The sequence below is a fragment of the Acomys minous genome (assembly GCF_964271855.1).
Source record: "Acomys minous genome assembly, chromosome: 17".
NCBI lineage: Eukaryota > Metazoa > Chordata > Mammalia > Rodentia > Muridae > Acomys > Acomys minous.
In genome coordinates this window covers 32,973,334-32,992,853 of record NC_140500.1, presented here as the reverse complement: position 1 = coordinate 32,992,853, position 19,520 = coordinate 32,973,334, and the positions used below count along the sequence as shown (strand labels likewise).

The window sequence follows — 19,520 nt, the reverse complement described above, 5'->3', positions numbered from 1 at the left end:
ATGGGAAATATCATGGAACACACTTAAGAGAAAGAAAACTACGTCTATGTCTGGAAGGAAATAGGGAAGGAGACCTCTTGAAGATACATGCACACATGTTTGTGTTCAGGCATGTGTGAAGATTTATGAGTACACGTGTACTTGTGTGTGTGTGCCTGTGTATGGGAACAAAAGACAACCTCAGGTACTGTTTGTCAGATGTCTGCCATCTTGTTTTTCTTTTAGAACAGGGTCTCTCCCTGGCCAGAAACTCACCAGGTAGGCTAGGCTAACTTACCGATGAGCCTCACAGCCCTAGCTATCTCAGCATCGCTGGGATTATAAACAAGAACCTCCATGCATGGTTATTTGATATGTAAGCTCTGGGGACTGAACCCATGTCCTTGTGTTTGCAAAGCAAGCACTTTGCCAACTGAGCTATCTCCCTAGCCTTGATTATAGTCTTCTAATAGATCCACTGTCTCCACGTGAGAAAGGGCAAAGCCTTTCAAATACATCATGAAGGCAGGAAAGGGACAGATGAGTGACATTTTCAGGAAGGCAGATGTTTGCTAATGAAAAGAAAGCACCTTATAATATAATATAATAGTGAGAGACCCCATCACCAGGAGCATGCTGGTGAGAGGATAGGCTCTTCAACACAGACAGCATCAAGCAGTTGAAAATAGATGTTGTCATGGTGACACAGAGGTAGGAGACAGAGGTAGGTTGGCTCGGCCAACTACATCTCCTCTTTGAAAATTTACCCTGCACTATAGTAAGCAATGGCTTCCCCACAGCCACTGATTATTATTATATCCATATGTACAGGAACATCTTGGAGAATCAGTCCAAGCAGCAATGTTTTGTACTAGGGAGAGAGATAATAACAGAGGGAGCCACTGTTCTGAACCATTTGTAATCAAGAAATAACTGGATGGACATTACACAGGAAGCGCTATTTTTGGAACAGAGTAAATTATGGTGTTCCTGTATGCCAACAGTGGAGGGACACTTTACACGCCCACCCTCATTTCAGTGGGCTCGTCTTCTCCAGGCCAGGTTCCCTTTCCCACTTCACACCTAGGAAAATCAGGACAAAGTTATGAATGCCCGCAATGAGATAGCCGAGAAGCAGAACGCCATGGATTCACACTCAGACATTCCTGCCTGAATAGCCACACTTTCCTCACCAGCATCTGTCCAACCCAGAGGACGAAGGCTGGAGAGGTCCGAGGGATGGCGGTCCTCATCATAGACTGAGCCTAATGGCCAAAAGAGAAAACAAAGCCGAAGCATGGAGTAGGTCACAAAGGGCGAGGGAATCTAATGCCCAAGGACAGTTGGGAAACGGGAAATGACTGGATGCTTGTCTCATCACTGTGTGACTTAGTTTGATGTGTGTGTGTGTGTGTGTGTGTGTGTGTGTGTGTGTGTGTGTGTATCTATATGTCTGTGTGTGATAAAGCACTGACAGAAAGCAGCCTAAGAGAAGGAATCATTTCATCTTGTAACTTCCTGGTCACAGGCCATCATTGAAGTCAGAGTAGGAACTCCAGGAAGACTGCTTACCATCCTGTGCAGTATCTCCAACCACAGTCCTGGGAGTATGAGCTACCTGTTCACCTCACAGCAGATCAGGGAACAGAGAGCTCAGGCTGCAATCATGGCTGGTCTATAACCCACGAATGTGCACACTCAATGACTCACCTCCACCAACAAGGCCCCACATTCTCCCGGAACACCAGCAGCAGCTGGGGACCAGCTGTGTCTGTAGGGGACATCCAGAGTTAAGCCATAATGTGGATCAAGTCAGGCATCCCCTCATTTACAACAGAGTCTAATTCAGGCCTTAAACCCAGCCATAACAAATGAATGAATCCACGTCATACGTGATGCCCGTTCACGGATGAGACCTCATCTATTCTGATATGCACAGAGCATGTGCATGTCATTCTTGTGACCAGATAATACACACAGGCATTTTTATCAGCATCCCACAGAGAGATGTTACCAGGTAATACAGTTTCAGAAGACCTTGGAAAATTAAAATGCCAATATGGCAAACAGGGTAAAAAGTGTAGGCGTGAAAAAAAAAGTGTAGGCGTGGAGAAATCTATTAAAGAAGGTATCAGTGTACTGACATGTATATTGTCTCTCTGTTTTCCGTTCTCTTTGGTATGAGGAATGCTTTACTATTTACCTCTACCTCACACTGATGAGAGCTGTCCTGAAAAGCTGAATAGGTAGATTTTCTCCATTACCTGGGTTCAGATTTTTCTAAAACAGAATGTTATTATAAACAGTCAGCCCCCAGAGATGAATCAATACTTCAGTCCATAAGGAGCTTGCTATAAAAACATAAGAACTTCATATCAATCCGTAGAACTTACATTCAAAACAAAGTCATGTGTGGTGGTGGGTACTTGTGACCCAAAGCACTAGAGACAGGCTGAGAGACTGCCAAATCCCTAGGCAAATTAGCAAGTTTTAGCCCAGTGAGAGGCCCTGCCTCAAAAATAAAACAAAACAACAACAATAAAAAAAACCAAAGTAGATTGTATCCTGAGAAATGACATCTGGGGTTGATTGCTGGCCTCCACAAACATTTATATACATGTGCACGCCTATATATATAACACATATACATGCGCATCCTTATATACACAATAATGAATAAGTGATGTCTGTAATTAGGTCATTGAGAGGCATTTATAATCAGTTCACAGGAGTAAAATAGTGAGAATGAGATAGAATTATTTTCATTTCCAAGTCAAGGATGAAAACCTTATATATTGTATAGGGTGATGGCATACAGCCAATGCCTTGGTAGGAACTGCTAATGTTTTAGCTGTACTTTGTAGTCTTAGTCAGTATTAACGTTGGAATATTAACACATGAAAGTTCAAATAAGGGCTTTTCAATCAGTTGTACAACCATTGGAAAATTACTTAGGACTCCAGGTGCCATAGTGAGCATTAACTGTCAACTTGGCGTGCCTGAAATGAGTATCCATGGAGCAATTGTCTTTATCAGGTTGGCCTATAAACACATATGTGAGGAACTGTTCTGATTATCTGAATTGATGGAGGAGGGGGCCAGCCTACTGTAGGTTGCTCCCTTTCCTAGGCATGTGGTCTGAAGCTATACGAGACACTGATCTGGAGAGTTATCCAGCAAACAACATCCCTCTGTGGTCCCTGCCTCTAGTTTCTGTCTTGACTACCCCTCAAATAGACTGTGACCTGAAAGTATAATCGAAGTAAACTCTTTCCAAGTTGTTTTTGGTCAGAGTGTTTTATCACAGGAAAAGAAATCAAGCTAGAATCCTGCAGCTCAGTGAAATGGGAACAGGACCCCCTTCCTCAAGGAGGTTTCATAAGCCTACAGACTGGGAAAAGATCTTCACCAACCCTACATCTGACAAAGGTCTAATATCCAAAATATATAAAGAACTCAAGAAATTAAACATCACCAAACCACATAACCCAATTGAGAAATGGGGCTCAGAACTAAACAGAGAATTCTCAAGAGAGGAATATCAAATGGCTGAGAAACACTTAAAGAAATGCTCAACCTCCTTAGTCATCAGAGAAATGCAAATCAAAACAACTCTGAGATTCCATCTTACACCCATCAGAATGGCTAAGACCAAAAACTCAAGTGACACCACATGCTGGCAAGGATGTGGAGAGAGAGGAACACTCCTTCATTGCTGGTGGGAATGCAAACTAGTACAGCCACTTTGGAAATCTATCTGGCGCTATCTCAGAAAACTGGGAATAAGGCTTCCTCAAGACCCAGCTATTCCACTCCTTGGAATATACCCAGAAGGTGCTCCAGCACACAACAAGAACATTTGCTCAACCATGTTCATAGCAGCCTTTTTCATAATAGCCAGAACATGGAAACAGCCTAAGTGTCCCTCAGTTGAAGAATGGATAAAGAAACTGTGGTACGTTTACACTATGGAATACTACTTAGCTATTAAAAACAAGGAATTCCCAAAATTTGTGGACAAATGGATTGAACTAGAAATAATCATAATGAGCAATTTAACCCAGAAGCAGAAAGAGTCAAATGGTATATACTCACTTATATCTGGACATTAGCCCAAGGGGCATGTCCTATGAAAGTCTTCACTTACCAGAAAAGTGGGACAGAGGGGAAGACTTCCTATTGGGATTCTAGGTGAGAGAAGCAAGGGAGGATAAGGAATTAGAAGGATCCAGAGGGTCCTAGAAACCTACAAGAAGAACATTATGACAGGCGGATCTGGGCACAGGGGTCCTGTTCAAACTATGGCACCAGCCAAGGACAATACGTGCAGTAAATTTCGAACCCCTACCCAGATCTAGCCACTGGGCAGGACATTCTCCACAGTTGAGTGGAGAGTGGGGTATGACTTTCACAAGTACTCTAGTGCCTCATATTTGACCACATACCCTGGATAGGGAGGCCTGGTGGCACTCAGGGGAAGGATAGCAGGCTACCAAGAAGAGACTTGATACCCTATGAGCATATACAGGGGGAGGAGGTCCCCCTCAGTCACAGTCATAGGGGAAGGGAGTAAGGGGAAAATGGGAGGGAGGGAGGAATGGGAAGATAGAAGGGATGGGATAACAATTGAGATGTAATATGAATAAATTAATAAAATATGTTTTAAAAAAGAAAGAAAGTTCTGTGAACCTTTGTGTGGATTAAAGCTGGCCAAGTCCTTTCAGCATCAGCCCAAAAATCACACTCAGTACGAGCTGTCCTGAGTACGTCTTCTGAAGGTGGGAGGTCTTCTCTTCACCAAACCAATGTAAATCTGTGGAGCAGCCTCTTCAAAGCTAGTCCGCCTCCACCACTACCCAGGCCCCAAGGCTCGTATGATTCCTAGGCTAGGAATTTCAGATCCCTACCATTGCCCTTTACTCCTACTGAATGTGCTTCTTCCTTTGTGAGTCATAGCAACATCGCCCTCCCACTGGGTCACATGGAGTATGGCAAGTAGTTTCTATGTATTGTTTACAAACTGCACGTCCGCTAATGACACAGTGACTCAAGCTCAGTCGCAAAGTCAGTCGAGAAAACTTCTCTGGGATCCCCAGTGTCTCACACCCAAATCTAATCCCTGAAGAGGATGAGATTGATACTAACAAACTCCTCCCCTGAGGAAGATTATATGTGTCAAGAGAGAAGCCATATTCCTTTAAACTATGTAGTATGGTTTGACAACCTATAGTGACATTTAACCTCCCAAATCAGATGGTATGTGTGGGGAGCACCCTTGAGCAGTAATTAGGTTAAATGAAGTTGGGAGGATGGGGACCCATGATGACATTATATAAGAAAAGGAAGAGCGGGTCAACAAGATTGTTCAGTACAGCAAGCCACTTGCTGTCAAGCCTAATAGTATGACCCTGATTTCTAGGACGTACATAGTAGGAGGAGAAAACCAATTCCTGCAAGCTAGCTCCAGATCTCCACACGTAGACTACGTAATCAAATATAACTGAAAAGAAAAAAAAAAAGAGGAAGAAGAGTAGGAGGAAGGGAAGGAAGAGGAAGAAATGGAAGAGGAAGTGACAGGGAGTAGAAAGGGAGAAATAAATGAGCATGTGAAGGAGGAGAGAAAAAGGAAAGGGAATATTCTCTGCCTCACCACATAGCGCCTTCCACAATCTAACCCTGTATCTGGAAGCCCCCCCCCCCCACTGTGTGCCAAGTACATGCCAGTCCCCTGCCCCTGGGCTTCCCAGCCTCTAGAGACATCAGCCAAAATAAGTCTATCTTTATAAACTACCTGGTTTCAGATATTTTGTTCTAGCAACAACAACAACAACAAAAAGAACCATGAAGCCAAGCTTTTATCGAAGCCCCACATTCACTCTTCCAAGCAGACAAAATTTGTTGACATTTATTTTAATAACACCCTACCCTGAGTTTACACAGCAATTCTCTGTTTAGGTGTTCCTGAGCATAAGAAAGCCGATGGGATTAAAATGGTTTTCAGGCAAGGGAAAACTATAAAGAGGGAAGGAAACTCCTAGCAAGTTAGAATTACACCTGTAGCCTTATCACCCAGGACCTCCCCCATGTAGAACCTGGTGTCAACTTGAGGTGCCCTGGTGCCACTTGTTATGCCCCATGACATCACTGAGGGTTATGACTGGCTGCACGTGCCACTCTCTTCGTGTTCCTTTAGTTCAGTCCCTGCACTAGGATACAGCTTACTTGTGAATCTATTACTTTTTTGATGATTCTGGGCATGGAACCCAGGGCCTCTAGCATGCTAGGCAAATGTTCCACCAGTTAGCTTTATCCCGAACCCAAATGCATTAAGATAGGGAGACTGAGACACAAAGGACTTATTACATGGCTGAAGTCACTCTCCGTACTGATACTGTCGCCGTTGGTTTTCTTGTGACCCCAAAGCAGCTAGCAGGTACCTCATCTTCCACCTCACCTTCCTGGCATCTCTAGCAGGTTTTCATATTCTAATTGATCACCAGGCCTCACAGCCTTACGTTAACTCGCATATAACAGAGAACACAAAGAATTTAAAAGAGATCATAGGGTCTACCAAGAGAGCTAGCCAAGCTCATCAACATGAAGCCAATCGAGGAACACTGTACTTTGTGGGTCAGAGTCACAGTTAGAAATCCTAGAAGGGAGCCATTGAAGGGGTTTGTTGTAAAGGAGAAAATAGGAGTCAGAGGTTCTTTAAAGAAAAAATAAAAAAATAAAAAAATTAAAAAAAAAAAAGAAGGATCCCAAGCCAGCAATAACAAGAAGCAGATAACTGAAGTAGCCAAGGGACAGAGCTGTCACTGTTCCATGGGAACTGTGCTGTATGTAGGTGTTTGTGTTTCATATCTGTTGCTGTATTTAAAAAAAAAAACACCATCACAAAAAGCAACTTAAAGGAGAAAGGGCTTATTTTAGTTCATAATTTCAGGTTAAAGTCTATGACTTCTGAAAAGTTAAGACTGTGGGAACTTGAAGCAGCTAGTCACTTCACATCCACCCACCTTCAAGAGCAGAGAAAAAAATGCATGCATGCTTGGTGCTCTTCTAGCCTTCCATACATAGATAGTTCAGGATCCCTAGGGAATGATGCTGCCCAGAGTGGACTGTGTCTGCCCAGTGAGTTAACATATGTAAGAAAATTCCCCCACAGACATGATCACAGGCCAACCTGATCTAGACATAAGACTCTCTTTCTCAGGCTAAGGAGACAGCTCGGCTGTTAATGGCTCACAACCAAAACTTCAAGACTTTCCTCCTAAGTGAGTCTACATTATGTGAAGTTGACAAGTAGAACTAGCCATCATAGTGGGGGACAATAGCCAACACAAAATCATGGCCCAGGGAGGAAAAGAAGAGGATAAATATATGCACAGCTAATCTACCCCTGGCTGGACCCAATGGGAAGACAGCAAAGGCTACATGAATGGAGTCTGAAGATCTGCTCTGGGCACAGAGCTAGAGGAAGAAGAGAAAGAAGATTCAAAGGCCATGTGGGAAGCATCCACACTAAAGGCTGGGCATCCTGTTTATCATCCTTGTCCGGGCAGTCCCCACCCAGAAAGCAGGGACCGCCCCCTGAGTGCTCCCAGTGTGAATTTGCATCCCCTCTAGCTGGGACCTTCTCAAGAGAGGCTGTGAGAAGCTAAACTGACACGGCTGAGCTCTAGATTCTCCTCCTGAAGTAGAAATGACAACCTTTGGTTATTTCAAGAATTTCACTCCTTCCTGTTACCTGGACTTGCTCTAGAAACAAGGCAGGATGAATATGCATACTTGAATGTACACACACACACACACACACACACACACACACACACACACACAGTGAACAAACAGGTTAGAAAGTCATTAAACAGCATATCTAGTTACATTTAATGTGTGACTCGGTCAAATCTTCCAAGATTCTAGCTAACATTTTCCCTATGATGCTGTCTGTCTGCTGGTCAGTCTTCATTATCAGTTTGACCAGACTTAGAATCATCTAAGGCACAGCACAAGTGTGTCTTTGGGAGCATTAACTGAGGGAGGAAGAGACCCTCTGAATGTGGGTGACACCATCCTGTGCAAGTGGAAAAGGAGGGAGCCAGCTAAGCACCAACATTCCCCATCTCCTGCTTTTTGATACACACAGGTGTGTGCAAGTCTCATGTTCCTCTGTGATGGATGAAAGCCAAACCTACTGCCATGCTTTTTCCTCCCTCCATGGCCCCACCTCTAAGTATGTATGCATGGGGGAGAGGCATGGATATGTGTTTGTGGGACAAAGGACAGAGCTGTTGCTGGTAAGGATGACATCCTGTGTCTCTCAGACATGTATGCCCTTTAGATTTCCCATTTTGGAATAAGCATTATTAGTGAGTGTGTGTGTCTGGTGGCTTATTGTAGTGCAGGGGACAGACCTCAGGATCTCAAGCGTGGCAAGTGAAGGTGTGTGAGTGTTTCTCCTGAAGGTGTGTGTACACGGGTGGGGTGATCAGAGGTCGATGCCGGGTGTCTTTCTCAATCTCTTTCAACTTTATTTTTTGAAATGGGCCCTCTGCCTGACCTTGGGGCTCAGAAGTTAGCTCGACTGGCTGAACAACAAGCTTTAGGTCTCTTCATGTCTTGCCTCCCTGGTATTGAGATTCTAAGAACGCATTGCCCAGAATCTGAACTCAGGTTCTTATACCAGTGACGCAGATGGCAGAGGCAGGAGAAACCCTCCCCCCCCCTACACTTGCAGGTCAGCTGGCCTACAAACAACATACCCCATCTCAAGCAAGTTTTTGAACTGAACTATCCCTCCAGCTCCTTGAGTTGTCCTTTGCTGAGTATTTGGCCACACCAATGAGAAAAGTAGTTAACAGAGTAACCCAAGGGCAAGACATGCTGTTTACAACATACTTGTGGCTAGGGGTGTGGCTCAATGGAATAACACCTGCTCCTGACATGTGCAAGGCCCTGAGGTTCCATCTCTAGCACTGCAAAAAAATTAATTAATTAATTAATCAATCAACCAATCAATTAAAAGGGGGGATAGGATAGCCTATTCATATGACTTTCTGCCTTAGAAAGTTATAAGAACTCAGAGAAGTGTCACTTTTAAAAGGACAGAGCAAAGCTGTTCATAGTAACAGGAAATTAAAGCTTTAACACAGTTCAATAATTTTGGCATAATGCTGCTTGGATCTTCTCTCCAGTATAGTAAATAAGCAGAAATCCAGCACCTTAATGTTCTTCTCACATCCAGATTACCCCACCCCCCCACACCCCCACCCCGACTTCCAGTGGGGCAGATAGATCCCTGTGTTAGTCACTGCTCATGGCTGTAACCAAATGTCTGGCAAGAATCAGTGTAAGGGAAGCCGTGTTTGTCCTGCTTTACAGTGTGAGGGGATACCATCCATCCTGCCGGGGAAGGCATGGTGGCAGGAGCATCAGGCATCTGCTCACATTGTGTCTGCAGCCAGGAAGCAAAGAGCGAGGACTGTCAGTGCTCAGCTGGCTGCCTCCTTTTACACACCTGGGAGCTCAGCCCACGACATGTCATCTTCATTCAGGCTGGATCTTCCCATCTCACTGAACTTAATCCAGACAGCCCCTTGCAGACATGCCCCGAGCTTCGTCTCCTAGGGGAGTCTGCGTGATTTCAAGTTGACCATATCAACCGTGTCAACCATAGCAAACCTACTGTAAACTAAAGATATCTTCAGTCCAAAATGCTCTGAATATCCTAGGCAAACACCCCAGTTTGGCAACACAGTCACTTTAGAATATCAGATATTCACTAACTCCTGAGATTGTGTGGCTGCGGGTACCTGCCCAGCATCCCCAGAAAGCACTGGACCATAGACTGAGACCCTTGAAAAAGATACAAATTCAAAACACAGAAATCCAGCCCATCACTCCCATACCGTAACAAAGTTTTTAAAAGTCAGAGGCTTGGAAGGTGTCTCAGTGGTTACAGTTCCTGCCACACAAGTGTGTGGATCTGAATTCAGACAGCCGGAGCCCACAAAAAAGCCAGATATGGTAGGACATATCTGTAATCCCAGTGTGAGTGGAATGGCAGAGCTCGAAAAAAAAATCCCTGGAAGCTTGCAAGGCAGCTAGCCTGGCTAAAGCTGGAGCAAACAGGAGGTCCTGACTCAAACAAGTGGAAAGTGAGGGTTGATGGCTGACATTGTCTTCTGACCTCCTCATGCTGTGCATCAACACACAGGAACATACACACATATGCATATACACAATACACATACACACACAGACACACAAACAGAAACATGCACACAACCCACACAGGAGCACACACATGCACACACACATAAGTGTGTGTATATACATGCATGTGCACACACAAGCATGCAGACACAAGCACACATAGGAGCACACACCACATACATTTGCACACACACACAAACATGCATTCATAGGAACACACATGCAAAGCAACACAGGCACACACCCATGCATGCATAGACACACGTGCACACACACACATACACACACACAAGGGTAAAAAGAAGCAAGTCCAAGGCACTGTTACAATGGTTTGGAGATTCAGGCACACTTAACTGGTTAATTGGGTCCCTGGCTCAGGGCCTCACAAGAGTGAGTTCCAGCTGTGAGCCTGGCATGAGGTATCCTCTGAGACCTCCTCTGAGACAGGCTCCACTCTCTTCCAAGCTCATGTGCTGTTGGAAGAATTCGTGTTCTTGCAGATGTGAAACTGACAGTGGCTGATTCCTCAGATCCAGAAAGACAGAAAGAAGAGCTATTTCTGTCACCTAAAGGCCCCTTTTTCATAGGCTCACACCAGGTTGAGTGCACATAGGAACATCTCCCCTCTGTAGCTTATTCTAGACCTTAATTATATCTGTAAAATCTCTTCATCTTTCCCAGGAAACAAAGCCTAATAATGGCATGATTTCCAACACCTTCACCATCTTGGGTTTGTTAGAAGCAACTTAGAGGAACCAGCACAGGGACCACTTTGAAATTCTGTATACTGCAGACTGCAGACGGGGCAAGAAAAATGTGGAGGCATTTGCACTAAGTGGGCAACAACCATCATTATCCTTATTTTTCAGAGACAATGAAAGTCTCAGGTGGCTTCTTCAAACCTCTTACTTCACCCATAGTAGAGCAGAAGTTAACATATCTCTCTCTCTCTCTCTCTCTCTCTCTCTCTCTCTCTCTCTCTCTCTCTCTCTCTCTCTATCTATCTATCTATCTATCTCTCTCAGAGCTATTTTCCAGGTACACATCCTGTACTCTTTCTTTGTGCTCCCTTTATCTGATTAAATGGGAAACGGTTACTATTGCACCTGCAGATAGATTGCAAAGCTGAAATCAAGGACAAACCTAGCAGTCATTTCAGGTGATTTACAGAAAACTTGAATTGCAAGGTAAGGGGTTAGCCACATTGATGTTAGCATAATTGGGCTCAGCATTCGGGACTCTAGCTCCTGGCGTAGTAATCCTCAAACAGGCAGAGTCTCCTTGTATCTTTCTCCACCCCTGTCAAAGACTGTGAAGCAGAACACTGGTTGGATCCAACAATCGTGGTTTTTAATCCAGATGTTTTGGCCCTATAGGCAAACCCTTTCTGAATCTGGGAGCCTATCCAAAAATCTGGAGAAAATTAGTTCTTTATTCTAAAATTAAAGTTCCTGTAAAAAAAAAAAAAGCAGGAAAGAAAACCAAAAGATTTAATTTGTGGACAAGTCACAAAATATATGGCACAAATGTGAGTCGAAATTAACACAAATTAGGCTACAGTATGTCACTCACGCATATTTATAACAGCTAATTAAAATAGACTATGTGGCCTGTGGATTATTTATATCTACTAATCCTTAAGTGCTAGGTGTTTTTAATGGATACAGGATGTTCTTAGAAATCACAACCAAATAAAAGCCATTATTCACATTCGCAGATGGAGACATCTTGGGCCATGACTGCTATATGCTAACAATGAAAAGGCTCTTGTGAGCTGCACTCCGTGGAGCTGCATGAAAGTGCCTGGTGTGAAGCTAGGAAACTGGGTTCAGATCTTGCTTCTACTTCTTTCTGACTTTGTAACTTTGGCAAAAATCACTTGTCCCCTTTAGTGCAGGCTCCACAGCAGACCAAAAGATACCAGTCAATTACTGACATTACAGCCCCATTATTTCTCCAAGTAGTAATGAGAGCATGCTAGTGCTGAGCTAAATTCCCACTTGCTGGTCATGTTTTTTTTTGTTGTTGTTGTTGTTTGGTTTTGTTTTGTTTTTAGTTTTCATTGAGGCCCTCTCTGTCTAATATGGTAGGCCCTAGACACACGAGAACACCAAATCTTTGTAGTATGGTGAATCTTTAGGGAGATGTATTGGGAGGATAGATTGTTTAAAAGCTGCAGCACAAAAAACAAAAAAAACAAAAAAAAACAAAAAAGGAAGGGGTTGAAGAGATGGCTCAGCAGTTAAGAGCACTGGATGGTCTTCCAGATGACCCAGGTTCAATTCTGAAGACCCAGGTTCAATTCCCAGCATCCAAATGGAGACTTGCAACTGTCCATAACTTGTCTCAGGGGATTGGGTACCCTCTTCTGACGGGTACAAAACATTCACATGGCGCACAGACGTGCGCATTGTGTAGGCGAAACACCCACAGACATAAAAATAATTAATTAATTAGTTAATTCATTAACCAGCTTTTAAAAGAACAGGAAACATCTCAGTGAGCCTTCTCTCAAGCACATCTGGAAATGGCAACACTTTGCAGATATCGTATTAAATGAAATTTATTATAAATATCTCACCAGTTTCTTTTTACTTTCTGTAAATGTGGCTATCGGGAAGTTTGAAGTGTCACACGTGGCATGCATCGTATTCCAGTTGGAAAGCAGGAATATGCAATGTCTAGGGGCTCTCAGAGAAGAGTTTTAATTCCTTGGTGTGGCTTAAAGGAGTCACGGAGATCCAGCCCTGCCTGTCCCTGACCTCCTCTTGTTCCTTCCAGCTGACATGGCTCTTCTTCTAAGTTGACCTTTCCACCCCTCACCCACCAAGCCCACTGGGGGCCTTTGCTCTTACAGCTCTGGGCTTCTGGAATACTCTCTCCTTGTTGGCTCTACTCACATCTAATTCCTTCCTCTGTTCCATGTCTCAGCCGACATACTGCCGCCACCGTCAGGCTTTCCAGGACCCCATGACACAAAGAAAAAATATGCAATTTCTACTCCATTTACTCTATGTACCTTGTGAAATCTGTAATTTTCTTAACTAAATATCTAGTCACTGACTGAATGCCACCTCCACCCACTGGATAGCAACCTGTGAGGACAAACCCCCTCCCTACTATGTTTGCTAGTGTCTGCTCTCCTCAAGACTGAACCCACACTAGTTCCCAATCCAGTATTTTGCATGTTCAGTTGACTCATTCATGAATGGTGAAAGGACTGTGAGAATCATTCAAAACTCCCAGATGATGAGGGGCCAGGTGGTGAGGGTATCCACAGCATTGTCTTGAACCAAGTACTCACTTTTACCCTGACAACCACTTACTCCTCTGTGATTAGGACCAGGGTCATGGGAGGACCACACAATACAGGTAAAAACACATTCTCCAATTATGACTTGTGAGTTTGAATTTCAGTGCTGGCAATTTTTAGTTATGTGACCCTTGATAAAGGAAGCCCTTGAACTTTCATTTTCTCTGAGTGGCCAAGATCTAGTAAGCAAAAGCTTTATCAGGTAGAAAGTCTTGGTGTTAATTATTAGACCAACCATCTCCAAGCAGAAGAATTTGTCTTTAACGTATGGGGTATCTCCAATGCTTGCTTAAGGAAGGTGCCCAAGACTCCGTATGAATGAATGGACTTTTCCAGTACCTCAAATCAATGAGCCTTGAGAAAATTAGACCCTGTTTCTGTTCCAACTCCCACAAAAGAGATGTCTAGATTTCTATTTCCTTCCCCACAAGAAATAGAGAGCTCAGTCCATAAAGCCACACAAGCAAAAAGAACCAGAGTCCAATCTACTGTACCCACATAAAACGCCAAACATGGTAGCACACACGCTCACGATCCAAGTCCTCGGGAGACAAAGATGGAGGCTCTCTGGAGCTCACTAGTCACCAGCCTAGCCCAACTGGCAAGATATGACATACAAGTTTAACCACTGACTTCTACATGTATAGCTCTATGTGTACCCACATACACCAGACACGGAAAGATAAGAGGGAGGAGTGCAGTGCAGCTGAGGTACAGTGGCCACATTCCCTTCATGTAACTGAGCAGGCACAGGCTCTAACAGTTTGGCAGCCATGCAGGTCTATGGCTATAGGACCTCCTTTAGTGTGTGGGTCGGCAGATGGACCTGAAGTATAGGAATTGGGCCCCTGAGTTGGGATGTGGACAGGCTCTAGAGGACAGCAGGGATCTTTTGTCTGCCCATGGCAAGTAGCTCTCTAGAAAATAGAGGATGGGGCACCCAGGACAGCATCCCCTGTGCTCCATCCTGAGAAGGTGCTGTGACAGCTGCACCCGTCAGTGTACGTGGAGCCAGAGGTAAAGGTAAGAAGGGAGGCGTCTGTAGCTGAAACTACACAGTGTGAAGTGAATGCAGCTTCGGCGATCCCCGGAGCAGTGTTTTCTCAAGATGAGGCAAGAAGAATGGCTGGGCCGGGAGTGGGTGGTGACGTTACTAGGAAGGCCTCTACCCGGTCTGAAAGGGATAAAGCATGCCTTTGTTACACTCCTGGCTCCTGTCCTCAGTGCTCTGAGACGTGAGAGCTTCTGGCATGGTATTGTCCTGGGGATCTGCTACTGTGAGAGCTCCTGGTCAGAAGCTTCCGTCCAAAGGCTTCTGTTGACAACTGTGGGTTTCTTAACATTCCCAGTGCAGCCCACCTTGGATGCTTGAACAAAATGGACAAGCTAAACCCTTGTGCCAGCTCTTCTGGTTTCACCTGGCTTGATCGGTGTTAATGACAAAGTCAGAATCCCAGCAGGGGAGATGGCTTAGTTGGTAAAATGCTCACCTAGTAAACGCAAGGAACTGGGTTCAATCCCCGAAACCTACATAAGACAAGCCTGGTGTGGCGGCCTGCTCATGAGCCCAGCACGCGGGAGGCAGAGACAGGTAAGTCCATAGGAGCTCACTAGCCAGCTAGACTGTCCTACTGGGCAAGGTCCAGGCCAGTGAGAGTCCTTGTCAATGGGTCAATGGTGGCTGTGATTTACAAACAATGGCCAAGTATGCCCTCTGGCCTCCTCCTGAATACACAAAAACACACAAACACAACACACACATGCATGCATGTACACACACACACACACACACACACACACACACACACACACGCAATCAGAACCAGATCTTTATTCACTCATCCTTACAACTGTTTGTCTGTCCAATTAATGTGCCCTGAGCTTCCCTTCCATGTTGATAGTTGTAGTTAGAGGTAAGAGTAAAAGAATCTAATTATAGTGGAAACCTATGAGAAGGAAATAGAGGCCTTCTGTCATCTAAAAGGGTGTGTGTGTGTGTGTGTGTGTGTGTGTGTGTGTGTGTGTGTGTGAAATCACCAAGGGAAACCTTTTCCAGGAATGTGAAAAGGGAATTTTCAGTTTCAATTCACAGTTTGGGGCACAGTGGGCTGGAGATGATTCGAGATTCCTGAAGAAGATACATGAAGGCTTAAATCCACAGTAATAGAAAGCGTCTGATTAGAAAGTTTCCGAATGGGACCCATAGTCCCAACCCCTCATCTGTCAACACTAAAGGATATACCTTAGGATCAACGCTGGGCTCCCCACCTCCAATCTTTCACATTAGCCCACCAGAGCCCTGATTCTAGCAGGAGATCTTGCCAATGCGGGGTTTAGAAAGACCACCCTGCCTCGTAACGTAACGGATGAAAGAGGGCTGTTCTGAATCAGGTGCCGGTGCTGTATTCTCCTGGGACAAACCAGGGGAATCCAGGTCTGGGGAACTGCCTCACAGAGCAATGCGGACTGGGGAGCAAGCCGCCTGGCCTAGCTAAGGAAGCCGGGCCAATGTACAAGGACCACTGTTAGAAGTTCCATGGACACTTCATTTCAAGGATGAGAAAAATCAGATAGACTTTTGCTCATCCAGACCTGCAAGACTTAATTTGTCTAAAACTTACCAATTTTCACAGCATGTCTTTCACAGTATTGAGCTCGCTCCCCTGCAGCTGGTTCTGATCTCACCTTTCCAGGTTAAATCATCTTGTTGCAGAGCACAGCTTTGATCTACTTAGGATCTACCCTCATCCTCCTGGTTGGATTCATAAAAACACTGCGTGAAGTAATTTGGAAGCTATACTATGGAAATGTTCCCAGGGTAAAGGTGTTTGCTGCCAAGCCTGATGGCCTGAGTTTGATGCTGGGAGCTCACATGGTGGAAGGAGAAGACTGACTTCCACAAGTTGTTCTCTGACCTTCGTACAAGTTCCACCACACACACACACACACACACACACACAGAGAGAGAGAGAGAGAGAGAGAGAGAGAGAGAGAGAGAGAGAGAGAGAAAACATAAAATAAAGATTGTATTCTCTTCCTTTAAGAAGGGAAGTACAAACAAGTTATAAAAAGGTATTTAAAATATTTTGGTTTTATTGTTGTTTTTAAAAAATTATAATTTACTAGAGTCTCTTCTCTCTGGTTTCTAGAGACCTTACCCAGTTTAAGGTCAGCCGAGGCTTCTACAGACCACCTGCCTCGCATACTCCTGAGACAAGGGGGAAGAGGGTGGGCATAGAGCACTATTCACATTTATTTTTGGAGCCAGCTCTCTAAAAATACCTTGGCTCTCCTATTTGCTAGTTCTCTCTTTTGACCTGAATGGAGCTGCCTGGGCCTCCTCTGCCCCTCCCTCTGCTCCTTGTCCTTAAAAGGAGAAGGGCGTGGGGAGGGATTCCTGCCACCTAGGGGACAGATGTGAGGAGCCCTAGGTGGCAGGGCAGCCGGCTGCACTGACGTCAGGGTAGAGTTTGGCCAAGTTCTCAGCCTCCCTGCAGAGGCCACCCTAAGGGAGGGGCACAGCCTTTTGTTCTGATTGGCTGGCCCCGAGTGGGAGCCCACGCGCATTGGCTGGCGACGTTTTAGAGGGAGTCCTGCTCTCCAATTAAAGCCGACCGCGGCTCTGTGCTGCGCCCAGAGCTGCCGGCTGGACGCGCGAACCTGAACTTGTCCCTTCAGCAGCGCTGTCCAAGCTGTGTGAGCTCAAGCCCCTGCCTGAGAAGCCAGGCGCTGTTTCTACACCCCCAGGATGGCAAAGGTGGCTAAGGTCCTCAACCCGGGAGTGCAAAAGGTGAGCCGAGATCCCTCTATTTCTGTCCCCTCTGGTTCCCCCTGCTTTCAGAAGCACTGAGTACCTAGGGACACCTTAAGGGATGCATCAAAGCCACACAACTCAGAGAAAACAGAATAGATGGTAATACTTATTTGATCTGAAGGGCTCATCTCCCAAATCTACTTCTTAAGCCATTGTTAAGAGAAGTATTTGCACTGAGCTTTACTTCTTTATGATGAAGATTAAAGGTGAATTAAAGTAAAATTTTATGGGGAGAGGGTAGGCACTTGTTTGTGATCTGGCTTTCCCCTCCCTGTCCTCTCCCCTTCTCGAGCTCCTTGGTGTGACTTTAGTGAAGGTGGGGGGGGCGGGCTGTGATACAAACCCCTCCCCTTTGCTACCCCCCTAGAGTTGTGTGGTTTCCCCAGCACACAGAATACTCTCTTTTGGTGCCTTTGGCAGTGGCAGCCATTCTAGCTCAGGGGAACTAATTTCTGTCCCCAGGGTCTGCACATTTCCCTTTCAAGAAGGGCTGGCCCAGAGCCCAGAAGGTCACGGGTAAATTGCTGCAGGGGGTGGAGGGGGAGAGCAGGGGGCAGCAGCTGTGCCTACAGCTCCAAACTGGCTGGCTGCTTACCTGAGGCACCCTGAAGGCAGTGGGCTGGGCTATAAGATGACATGAGGGACAAGAAAGCAGTGATGACAAACTTATGCTTCCCAGAGGGAGAAATAGGAGGTACAGGGACACAGAGAGGTGGCTCCAAGAGGCGGAGAGGTTCAAACCCTGGCCTCTGGTCTGGCACCTTCCAGCTGTACAACATGTCAAAGTTACATTTGCAGCAGCGCTTTCTTTATCTCTATGTAGAGAGGAGAGACACCCCCAATAGTTTTAATAGAAATGTTGACAGTGTAGGGTACTATCTCCAAGCAGTAATTATTAAGCTCTGTTTTCAGAGTATTTATTTAATCTTGCAGGACAAAGTCCTCATTTGCTGATATTCTGTGAGAGGTGGAAAGGCAACAGAAAGGAAAAAGAGCCTGGAGTAGAGGACAGGAAGAAGGGACGAGGGGAGAGAGGAAGCCCCAGACCTCCTGCCCTCCCACTCCTGAGTCTAGTGAGCCCTCCTGCACATGACATCAAATCACACTTAATCCGGGCATCTCCCCGATGCCTTCACCAGACTATTTGCAGAATCAAGTGTCACCTCCTCCAGAGTTCACGGCACACTGAGACCTGAGTGAGGGAAATACCTGCTACTTTATGACTATATGCAGCTTGCACTCTCAGTGCTCTGTGCATTTTCCCCAAGGGTTTGAGAGCAGACCTCCTTCTTGCTCATCTCTGTCTGCCTCAATCTAGCATTTGCACCACCACGCGCACAGAGTCAGACCCCCCAAAAAAAACAAAAAACAAAACAAAACAAAACAAAAAAACGGACGACTAAGGAAGAGACTATCTGACAGCTAAGCCCACAGTGACTGCCCAGGGCACATGTGGGATTACCTTTCTGCTTGTAGCACTGTGATATGGTATGTTTGCGTTGCTGCCCCAAATTCCTGTCAAAGTTTGAGAACTCAGGGATAGTGACAGCATTTCACTGTCCTCAGAGAGGTCAAATGATTTGGGAGTGTGGAGTGTGTTGCTATAAGCTGCTTGACATCTTAGAATGTGAAATGATGTTTATAACAATCCCTCCCCTTCATCGATACCCAGAGCCACACTTGGAGAACGCCTTGTTTTTATTGTCCCTTGCACAGGAGGGAGTGATTCTCTGGATTAGAGATGGAACATGTTCCTCTTCATGTCACCGTCCACTGCCAACTTCCTTGGCCTGCAAAGGTTTTATTTTCCATTTAGATCCAATTACAGGCTTAGAGAAAGAACGAAGTGGGTAGAGATGAAAGGGTGGGTATTTTTTACCTCTTGGAATTTCAACCATTGGGGAAGATCACCACAGGGTGGATTAGCCCATGCCTTCAACCCAAAGAGTGGAGGGAAGGGCAGGAAACCTAAGAGGGCCTTGCCAATGGTACAGCAGTGACTAAACGGTGCCCTATCAAAAGCACACTGAAAAGAGTTTATTGCATTTACTTTAGCAATCTGCAACTGTGTGTGTGGGGGGGGGGGTTATAACATTTGGCTTCAGGAAGCATAATCACACGTAGACATTCTGAACCAATTTCTGACTCTTGGAGCTGCAAAGGACCTATTTACAAAATGTGAAAGGGCTTAACATG

General features: G+C 45.2%; 2 protein-coding genes across 3 annotated transcripts in view; one reads left to right on the top strand and one right to left on the bottom strand.

Annotated features, from left to right (window-relative positions):
• The window catches only part of SSUH2 (ssu-2 homolog), a 257,314-nt gene that overhangs the window by 46,983 nt on the left and 190,811 nt on the right, over positions 1-19,520 (bottom strand). The gene's annotated exons all lie outside the window — the stretch shown is intronic.
• LMCD1 (LIM and cysteine rich domains 1) overlaps positions 17,122-19,520 on the top strand; it is a 61,700-nt gene continuing 59,301 nt past the window's right edge. Inside the window, exon 1 of one of the 2 annotated variants that reach the window (XM_084766762.1) lies at positions 17,122-17,300. In XM_084766762.1, coding sequence (XP_084622888.1) covers positions 17,259-17,300 — 42 coding nt within the window. In that variant the 5' untranslated portion in view covers positions 17,122-17,258. The remainder of the gene's footprint in view (positions 17,301-19,520) is intronic. The other variant, XM_084766763.1, reaches the window with a different exon arrangement.